This window comes from Quercus robur, chromosome 9 (genome assembly GCF_932294415.1).
Source record: "Quercus robur chromosome 9, dhQueRobu3.1, whole genome shotgun sequence".
NCBI lineage: Eukaryota > Viridiplantae > Streptophyta > Magnoliopsida > Fagales > Fagaceae > Quercus > Quercus robur.
In genome coordinates this window covers 11287552-11298703 of record NC_065542.1, presented here as the reverse complement: position 1 = coordinate 11298703, position 11152 = coordinate 11287552, and the positions used below count along the sequence as shown (strand labels likewise).

Below are 11152 nucleotides of genomic sequence, written 5' to 3'. Positions count from 1 at the left end.
CTGTGTACCCGCTCTGATACCAATTGAAAGTTCAAAAACGTGTACAAAAACACTTTTGAACGTTTAGACCCCCAAAAACCAATTTAATCAACACATGCAATATGTTAAACAACTAGTGTGCGGAAACTTAACATATGCTATAACATGGAATTGATTAAACAACTATCTAAGCCACAACAAAATAAACCACAGCAGATAATGTAAAGGCAGAGATAGAGAGGAAGGAAGATGCAAACACAGCGATAACACCAGATATGTTATCGAAGAGGAAACCGAAGACCTCGGCGAAAAACCTCTCCGCCGCCCTCCAAGCGGTAATCAATCCACTAGAAAATACAGTTGGGATACAAGGACAGCAATAGACCCTCCAAGCCTAATCTACCCAATGCACCTAAGCCCTCCAAGCTTCTTGCTCCAACGAGGTTGCGCCGAACCTTTTTCTTTTCTAGCTTTCCGGATTCCGCTACTACACCGTAGCATCAACCAATGAATATTGGCTCCTTCCTAACTGCTTCCCAGAACTCCAAACGACTGTCTCACAGAGATGATAATGGTGAGAACCAGGTTTGGTATAATGCCTCTCAAGGATTTGACAATGGAGAGGAAGAGAGTGAGGGATTTTGATGAGACTCTAAGGTAGAGATTGTGGGTAAAACAATCTGGTTTTTCTTTAGGGTTTCTCTCTCAAAATTCTCTCTGGAAGCTCTCTTTCAATCGTGGGTTAAAAGGGTATTTATACTGGAGTGAAGAGGAATGCGAAACGTCAGGTTTTTCCAAAACAGGGGTGGCTCGCGGCTTGACCTCGCGGCTTGACTAAGTCGCGAGTTCCAGTCGCGAGTTAACCGTATGGCCAGTTGTCCTGTTTTGTCCTGTAGTGCTCCAGCTAGCATGACTGTTCATCTTCCAGCATGCTTGGCACGTGTGCATCTTCTGGCGGGTTGAAGCCGCGAGTCCACCCGCGAGTCCCAGCCGCGACACTCTGTTTTCTTGCACACTCTTGAGCAATCTTCACACTATCTCACTCACTACCCTTACAACAATCCCACCTAAATACAGGGTTACTAAATGCTGAATTACAAGCAAATTTGGCACGGAATAAAGCCAATTAGATGGTTGAATAAATTCAACCTTACACATCTCACTATAGATTTTCTTTCACATTTTATTCTTTCTATTATAGATGTGTATAGGGATACGGCTACTCGTGATAAGCTCATTTTCCCTTCGACAATCACGCGGATTTTATGCCATTTTTCTATTCCTTTTCCCTCTTCTGACCACTTCCCCGTTATATGTGTCATTGACTACGCTATCGTTAAATGGAGCGAGGCGCAGTTTCGATCGAGGCGATCCAATACAGTAGCTCCTCCCACTCTTTCAGCTCCATCCACATCCTTTCCCTCCTCTTTTACGAGCGAAGTAACACTCGAGGACATCATGGCGTAGCTTCAACGCATGGATGCTCGCCTCGACACTTTTAGTGATGAGTTGTGTCAGGTGAACACCCGTGTTGGCTGCATTGATCGATGCCAGGCTGAGATGGGTGGTTATACCATGCCTTCCACTCCTGTGGCCCCTGTGGATGAGAGTGATGCTGATGATGCTAATGATGATGATACTATTGATTCTGATGATGAGGATAATGGCAATGCTAGCTCACCTAATGATGATGAGATGTCTACTTGACACTCTTACCCTTTGTCACTTGTGACAAAAAGGGGAAATAGTTTTGATTATGAGAGTAGTCATACTTAGGGAGAGGGTTAGCATAGGAGATTTTTGTTAAGGGGAGAGTGCACATTGAGGGATGTAGTGAGGATTACTTGTATCTTTTTCTTTTCTTTCTATTTGAGATACATTTATCTTGTACATGGGTATTGTGACCATATTGACATACATTGTACTTATCTTCTTTTTATGTTGATGTATGTTGCTTCACCTATCCTTGCATGTGTTGTTTCTTTTCTTTCTTTATACACATGGTTCTTATTTTCTTGTATGCAATCTATTATTTCTGTTTCACACAAAGATGCCTTGATGAGTTTTGTTTAAAGTGTTTCAGAAATACAGGTTGTCGAAGTCTACTTGCCATAAACTCTCTTCTTGCAAAGGTTTTCAAGAGTTTGCATTAGGATAGATTTTATTGTATTCAACAAGTGAGTATGAGTTAAGTGATTTATGACTTCTCTCATATGATCATTTGTTTGTTGTGGTTTTCTCACGGATTGCCCAAGGGGGAGATTGTTAAGACATATGTGATTCACTTGTTAGAAACATATGTCACTATTTTATGTAATTAGTTAATCCTTTGATAAAACGCACTTTATTTGTATTTGGGTAGATCTAGGATGTGTTTAATACTTTAAGAAACTTTGTTTTAAGATCAAGTGTTGCAGCCATGCAAATCTGTCCAAGATTCAAGCTGAAAAATGCTTGTCATTAAAGCTCGACAGCTAGCCATCTATTGAGCTTGAAGAGCTGTTCCAGCCCCGTGGCTCGACAGCAGCTCGACAGATAGGGTATCTGTCGAGGTTTATGAAAAACAAAATTTCAGATCTATTTTGACTCTAATCTGTGATTATGTGTTTAGGCTTTCTTTTCTCATAACCCTAGACATATAAAGGGATTATTTTAAGGACCGTTAAAGGTGACACAAATTGCACAAGTGTTGAGCAAAGTTTGTTCAAGCAAATTGTGACCGGAGACAGAATTTGCCCTAGTTCATCGTTCTTGTGAAGAAGTTGCTATGTTTGTGCACCGTAGGATTTTGTGACCAAGCATCCTCTTGATCTTCATCGTCTGGATGAATTGAAGAATTTTGCAGCCAACAACCTTCTCTAGTTAGTGATTGAAGTCACGTATTAGGATCCACGCAATTGGTTAGTCACGTACTGAGAGCCGTGCATTACAAGGAGAGATTGTCACTACATAACAAGTCCAATTGGGTATTGGGGTAAGGGTTCAACTGTAGGTTGGTATAAGGTACTGGGATTCCTTTACTTGTAACCGCTTGTTTTTTATAATAGTGGATTCTCGGAGTGGTGATCTTAAAATCACCCGGTGAGGTTTTTGCCATGTTGGTTTTTCCCATTCGTAAACAAATCACCGTGTTAATTTAATTTCCATTGCACTTAATTTAATTGGTGATTTGTTTGTACTACCATGTGCTTGCATGTTAATTTGATTAATTAATAAACTTGGCTAATTAATCAATTAATTTATCACAAGGGGTCAATTCGTTTTTGGCCTATCATTCTCCACTTTTTTCTCTTTTACTCATTACTCCACATTTTAGTGTTCAAATCTTTAGAGAAAAAATAAGAATAGAAAGAAAAGCTCACTCTCAAGCATGCACTCTATATGACGATGTTTATAAAATAAAAAATAAAAAAATAAAAACTTTGTTAGGTTCTAAAGTGTAGGACTTTATGTATTTAGAACTCTAATTTGTATTGTTGGCAAACCATGATCAAAACAATGTGTTTAGAAGTGTTTAAAGCTAGCTCAAAGTTGTATGTCAATGTAAAGTTGGAATCGAGTGTAAAGCAAAAAGCACTGTGGCTTTCGGCCTGGCTCGATCGATCGAAGCTTAGGCTCGACCGATCGAAGCTCGGGCAGATCGCTTTTCTGCAGAATTTTCCAACTCAGCCCTAGTTGTTTTAAAACGTTTTTAGGGTTTCTTATTTGTCCTAAGTATAAAAGGCAAACCCTAGCCACGTTTTAGTGTTGCTCATATTGCGGTTTGTGTAAATCCCTTGTGAGATCTAGAGGAGCTTTCCTTTACACAAACTTAGGGTTTTCAAGGAGGAGATATTTTCTACACCTTGATGATCAAAACAGTTACTGCCATTAAAGTTTAAAGAATACACAAGTGGGGGTGCTTGTAGCTGGTGGGAATCCAAGAAAAAAGGAGTCCGTGGATTCGGAGCTTGCACGTGGTCGTGTCAGTAAGTTCTACTGGTTGGTAGCATTAGGAAGTCAAGCGGGGGTGCTTGTAAGTCCTTTTGTATGAACTTCGATTCTTTCAAGATAGTGGATTCAAGTTTACCTTGAGGATAGCTAGGTCAAATCATCCCCAAGTTTTTACCGGTTTGGTTTCCTGGGTGATCATATCGTGTGTTATTTATTTTCTGCTGCTTTGCATGATTTGATCTTTATTATTGTGATAACCTAGACTTGTTTAATTGGACTAAGTAACAACTTGGCTAATTACCTAGGTTTAATCAATTGTTTAAGGGCTCTAAAAACTGACAAGTGGTATCAGAGTGGGTAGCTCTTTTGTTGTTGATCTTTTGATCACTGAGCTGATCCTTGACCCCTTGGTATGGATTTTTGGAAATTCTTTCTGCTTATTCATCAACTTGCTTACTTTGTATGTTTGTCTCTTGTTGAGTTTGTTAAATCTTTCCTTGAACATCTTGGTCTTATCATATGTGGTAATAATTATTTGTGTTATACTGCCTTAACCGGCTTAAAGGCACGTGATTCTTGTCTTTGGTATTTGGATAGTAGTTGTTCCAGGCATATGACAGGAAACAAAGGATTATTCAAGACTCTTTTTGAAAGAAAGATTGGTACAGTCACTTTTGGAGATGGAAGCAAATCTGTCATCAGAGGCATTGGAACTGTGGACATCCCAGGGTTACCGGTCTTTGAAGATGTTTGGTATGTTGATGGACTAAAGGCAAATTTACTCAGGATCAGTCAGATTTGTGACAATGGACTAAATGTTCTCTTCACTAAGCATGAATGTGAAATACTTGATGGTGGAGGTGACTATATGTGTGTTGGTGTACGAACGGCGGACAACTGTTATGGATTGACACCAAGCATAAGCAACAAGTGTTTTAGTGCAAAGATTGATCAAGTTGATTTGTGGCATCAACGGCTGGGGCATGCAAGTCATAAGCAGTTTGAAAAGATTTCAAAATGTGATGCTGTTGTTGGTTTACCTAAGTTTGAGAAGATAGACAAGTGCATATGTGGACCATGTCAGATATGTAAACAGATAAAATCTAAACATCCGTCTGTGGCTAGTGTTCAAACTTCAAGACCTCTGGAGTTACTGCACATTGATCTTATGGGTCCTGCTAGAGTTCAGAGTTTGGGTGGAAAGCAATACATTCTAGTGGTTGTGGATGACTTTACCAGATATACTTGGGTTGTGCTCTTGAAAGATAAAGCTGAGGCTCCTGAGAAGATGATACATCTGTGTGAGAAATTGCAGGTTGAAAAAGATATAGTGGTAGCCAGAATCAGAAGTGACCATGGAAGAGAATTTGAGAATACCAAGCTAGCTACTTTCTGCAATGAACAGGGCACACATCAAGAATTTTCATCATCCAAGACACCGCAACAAAATGGAATAGTTGAACGAAAAAATAGGGTCGTTCAAGAGATGGTACGTGTGATGTTGCACAATAAAAAATTGCCAAAATCTTTCTGGGGAGAAGCAGTTAACACTGCTTGCCATACACTAAACCGGGTGTATTTCAGACCTAACTCCAAGAAGACTCCTTATGAACTCTGGAGAGGAAAGAAGCCAGTTGTCAAGTATTTCAGGATTTTTGATAGTGATTGTTACATTCTACGTGATAGAGAGCACCTAGAGAAATTTGATGCTAAGAGTGACAAAGGATATTTTCTAGGGTACTCCTCTACTAGTAGGGCATATAGGGTGTACAATCTGAGAACCAAAACTGTCATGGAATCTTCAAATGTTGTGATCAATGATGAAGTATGTCCAGAAGCACATCCAGAAAGTACTACTCAGGTTCAAGATAAACCAATGGAGGTTAATGACTCTCTCCCTGATGATTATATTGTGAAACATAGTGATGAGGAGCTAATGGTGTTGAATGATGCAATATCTGTGCCATCAAGTTCTAAACCATCCACTCCAGTTCATGAGACTCAACAGGTTCAACATGAGTTTAGTCCTTCATCAGAACAGAGAGGTACTTCCAGATCTCTGGTTAAAGGTCCTTCCTCTAGAGTAAGACTGAATCATCCCTCCTCAAATATATTGGGAAGTCTGAATGACAATATGAGATTAAGGTCAAAAGCCTTAAGTGTAATTACACACTCATGCTATCTGTCCCAATTTGAACCGAAGAAGGTAGATGAAGCACTTCAAGATGTTGATTGGGTGAACTCTATGCATGAAGAACTTCATCAATTTGTTCGGAATGATGTGTGGGAATTAGTTCCTAGACCAAAGGGTGTGAATGTTATTGGAACTAAGTGGATCTTCAAGAACAAGTCAGATGAACATGGCACTGTCATCAGAAATAAATCAAGACTAGTTGCTCAAGGCTACACACAAGTGGAAGGGATTGACTTTGATGAGACCTTTGCTCCAGTAGCAAGATTGGAATCCATTAGGATATTGCTGGCTATAGCTAGTCATCTAAACTTCAAGTTATATCAAATAGATGTCAAAAGTGCTTTCTTGAATGGAATGCTGCAAGAAGAAGTTTATGTTGAACAACCTAAAGGATTTCTTGACCCTCACAGACCGGATGATGTGTACAAATTGAAGAGAGCACTGTATGGTTTGAAACAAGCTTCACGGGCTTGGTATGATAGATTGACTGCATATCTTACTGAGCACGGCTTCAAAAGGGGATTTGCAGACACTACTCTCTTCATAAGAAAGGATAAGAACAGTTTTGTTGTAGCTCAAATTTATGTAGATGATATTGTTTTTGGTGCTACTAATAACTCTCTTGCTTATTCTTTTGCAGATGAAATGAAGGCAATGTTTGAAATGAGCATGGTTGGTGAACTAACATATTTCTTGGGATTACAGGTGAAGCAAACGGATTCAGGGATCTACATCAACCAAGCCAAATACGCAAAGAATCTTGTCAAGAGATTTGGACTGGACCATGCTGCCCATGCTAGAACACCAATGGCCGCCAATGCAAAACTAACAAATGATCCATCAGGTGAGTCTGTTGATGTTACACTATATAGAAGCATGATTAGATGTTTGTTATATTTGACTGCTAGTCGGCCTGATATTGCATTTAGTGTTGGTATTTGTTCTAGATTTTAGTCTAATCCTAAGGTTTCACACTTAAATGCTGTCAAAAGAATAATTAAATATGTTGCTGGAACTTGTGACTATGGATTATTTTATAACAAAGAGTCTAATCTGTCTCTTGCTGGTTTTTCTAATTCTGATTGGGCTAGTAATGCTGATGATAGAAAAAGCACCACTGGTGGATGTTTTTATATTGGTACTAACCTTGTTGCCTGAATGAGCAAAAAGCAAAATTCTGTGTCCTTGTCTACTGTCGAGGCAGAATATATTGCTGCTGGAAGTTGTTGCTCACAACTTCTTTGGATGAAAAAGGTTTTAACAGATTATGGAATATCCCAAAATATCATGGTGGTTTACTGTGATAACTCTAATGCTATTGACATATCTAAGAACCCTGTTCAGCATTCTAAGACTAAGCACATAGAGATTAGGTATCACTTCATTAGGGATCTTGTTGAAAGAAAAATTGTGTGTCTTGAGTATATTCCTACTGAGCGTCAGAATGCCGACATTTTTACCAAACCTCTTGATAGAAGTAAATTTGAGACTCTTCGTCAAGTGATTGGTGTTATTCTGTGTCCCTGATCTGTCTTTGGCCTCTTGGTCCTTGTGCTTCATTGCTCTACCCTTTGTGACCATTGTTCTTTGGTTGTGTTTTTTTTGTCTCTAGGATTTGCATAGCATAACATTCATGCATTTCATTCTAGGTGTTTTTATTTTTTTTAAAATAAAAAAAAATAAAAAAATAAAAAAGGAAAAAGGAAGCACATTTTGTTTTGCACTATTCTTCTTGGTTTTTGGGAACAAGGTTGGTCAATTTATTTTCATGTAACATGTCTTTTGTACCTTGTTTAGCTTTGATGAGCTTATTTATTGCACTTTACTAGTTGAAGATTTGTAGTGCATGTTGTGTGGGAAAGATGTGTATGGTTTTTGATTACTATGTCTTAATCTTGAAATCACATGTTTTTAAATGTTGGACTTGAACTTTTAGAGAAAGGCATAAATAACCATCTCACCACTGTTCACTAGCCAATCATGAACACCTTAGTGCATATCATAAGATTTGGTATTCGAGAAAGTGTAGCACATGCAGAAAAAGAACATAAGGTGAAGCCTCGGTAAAAGTGCTTAATTCTTAAAATCTAATTGGTGTGTACTATTAGGCTTGATGCCTCACATAAACTTAAAATTGGAATGTATATTATGAGGCATAAATACAAGAAACTTACATGATTGCAAGCTTATGATCTAGGAGATGTGGGAGTTATATGATGTAACTCTTTAGGTGATAGTCTCTTTTAAATTCTTTGTGATGAATTTTGTAGACTTTGTGATTGAATGCTATTCACATATCACCTCACAATTAACTCATGTCTTTGCTAGTCGCACACACTACATGAGTTACTCTTTGCTAAACATTGTACATGTTATTGTGTGTGTTTATGGTCTGACCAACCAAGTTTTTGCAATCACTTTGAATTATATGCAGACTAAATTTGTTGCTTGAAAATTTGTGGAGAATGCAAAATTTTGTTTTTGGGAATATTGGGCTTAAAATTCTTGTTTGGAAAATCATATCATCTCATACTCATGCATTTTTTGTCTTAAATTTTAATGCTTTGAGTTAAATCAACTTGTTTTTCAAAAATTGTGTTTTTCCTGAAAAATATGGTGAGCCTCTGCCTGATTCGATTGGTCCATTCTGTTTTTCGACCGATCGAAATTTTTAAAATTTTAAAATTTTTGAGAGAGGGAGTCTCTGTCTGTTTCGACCGGTCGAGGCTGATTTTCGACCGATCGAAACTCGTGTATCAGGTTTTTTAAAAAGCAGAATTGGACTTTTTCAAAGTCACTATTCAAACTTTTTCTTGCTTTTCTCTCTCTCCGCGTTGGCTCAAGGCTCCACCATCAAATTTTTGTCATTTTCCTTCAAGTTTTTTGCAAGGTTTTTGTCCTTAGAAGCCGGTAAGACCCTTTTGCCCTTCTTTTTCAAGTTTATTTCTTGTTTTCATGCATTCTCATGGGTATTTTCGGCATCTTCAAAATTTTTGGGGTTTTGATGATTCATGCCTATTCTTGTGTAATTGATCAATGGGTTTTTGTGCCATGATGTTATATTGATGTTCCCTATAGTTTAATTTGATCAATTTTGTGGTTTTTGAATAATTGAAAATTCTAGGGTTTTGAATTTGATCCGAATTGGGGATTTTGTCAAATTGGCTTAAATTGATGAAATTGGCTTCTTCAATTGATGTATTTGGTCATTATTTTTGTTATTATATCATGTGTAATGATCAATTCGCCAATTTTTTAAAATTGATCAAGTGGTTTCTATATTTTGGGGTTTTTGTGTTAAAAACCTTTATGTGCAAGCCAATTTTGTAATTTGAATCTTTTTGACTTAATTCACTACATTAGCACATGCATCATGACATTTAAACTTGTTCATGCATCATATAGATTTTGATTCTATTTTTTGTTTTTGTGCTAACTTGCAATCTGCCCTTGGTTTTGGTTTTGTAGTTTTTGTTCTTTCGCTCTGTGTTTTGATCCTTATCTTAGCACCATGCCTAGGAAAACTAGAGCTCATAGGACCACTTCCACTTCCTCTAAGTCTCTACCTAGAGTAGAGCTGTTTAAGAATGATAAGTGTAGAGAAGCCTATGACACCTTGAACTGTAGGCATAAGATCTGGTCTGAGTGAGCTGTTGTGTTAGATGCGCTTGATCCAGCCATTAGGGCCAATTTTGAGTCTAGGGGTTGGTTGCCTCTCGTAGAGATAGATCATCCACCTCCGACCGCCTTGATTAGAGAGTTCTACTCGAACCTCTCTTGCCACATCTATGATTCCAACACCCTAGTTAGGAGTTGGATACGAGGTGTAGAGTTCACCATTACCCCTCGGGTAGTGGCTGAGGCTCTTGGGGTGCCGGTTGTTCGGGATGCTGACTATCCCTATGATGAGTCACCCTCTTTAGATGTTGTCTTGTCTTACATCACTGGGTCATCTATCCAATGGGGTTCTGATCCTCGGATCACGTCCGCTGAGCTTACCGAGACTGCCTATCTCTTCTTTAGGATTGCGTGTCATTCTTTGTGGCCTATCTCTCACTTCCACACCATCCTTTTAGAGCGATGTGTGTTTTTGTATGCCTTTGCTTCTGGAGCGTCCATCAGTTTTCCTCACTTGTTCCTTCGTTCTTTGAACGAGGTTCATAGGAGTTCTGCCGTAGGGCATGCGCTGATTCATCCTATTTTCATTCATAGGATTCTGCTCTATTTAGGTCTAGATGGTTTTCCGTCAGGTGAGCCTGTTCATGTGATAGCTCCTATAGGTGCCACCTTTCTTCGTCAGAGGGCTGCTCAGTTGAGAGTTCCTCCCTCTCGTCCTGGAGGTGCGTCATCTAGTAGTGTTCCCCCTCCTCCCTCTTCTACAGGTACAGCTGCTGCTGAGACTTCAGGTGCTGCTGCTGATGCTGATGCTGTTGTTTCTCCACCGACTGCTACGGATGATTCAGACATTCGTCGCACGTTGGATCATGTCTTGACCGTTCAGGCGGCTCAAGGACAGATTTTGGTGGACGTACTTGATGAGATCCGTGCCTTGCGTGCGGAGTTGGCGTAGTTTAGACCACCTCCCTTTTGACGATGGATATCTTGTTTGCCCTTTGGCATTCCGTCACAAAAAGGGGAAGTACTTGTAGGTTTTTGTTTTTAGGGGGAGACTATTTGTTTTTTGGTTGGAGCTTGTGAAGTTTAGATTGTATCTAGGTTTAGCTCTTACCTTGTTTTTGATGGGATATTCATGTTAGGGGGAGTTTTATGTTTTTGTTGGTACTTTATTTGTTTCTTGTTTCAAACTGCTTATTGATTTATATTATGAGTTATTCATTGATATATGTCTTTATTTGTGTGTTGTTTGAAATCAAGAAGTTATTTTGTTTACTTGTATTATTTCCACACATGCGGTTATGCATTTTGTTTAGTGTTTCAGGAAACATACAGGTTGATTCAATTGAGCTGTTGTCTACACTTGCAACTGATGGATAGTAGTTAGGATTGAATTTGGTTTATGAGCATTATTTTGTAAAGGGCTTTTCA

General features: G+C 38.7%; 1 protein-coding gene across 1 annotated transcript; it reads left to right on the top strand.

Moving 5' to 3' along the window:
* The first annotated feature begins 5080 nt into the window (after nt 1–5080).
* On the top strand, nt 5081–7264 carry LOC126700706 (uncharacterized). The gene is made up of 3 exons (XM_050398905.1): nt 5081–5957; nt 6435–7040; nt 7152–7264. The coding sequence occupies exons 1-3, from the start codon at nt 5081–5083 to the stop codon at nt 7262–7264; spliced, it is 1596 nt and encodes a 531-aa protein (XP_050254862.1).
* Nucleotides 7265–11152: the final 3888 nt, after the last annotated feature.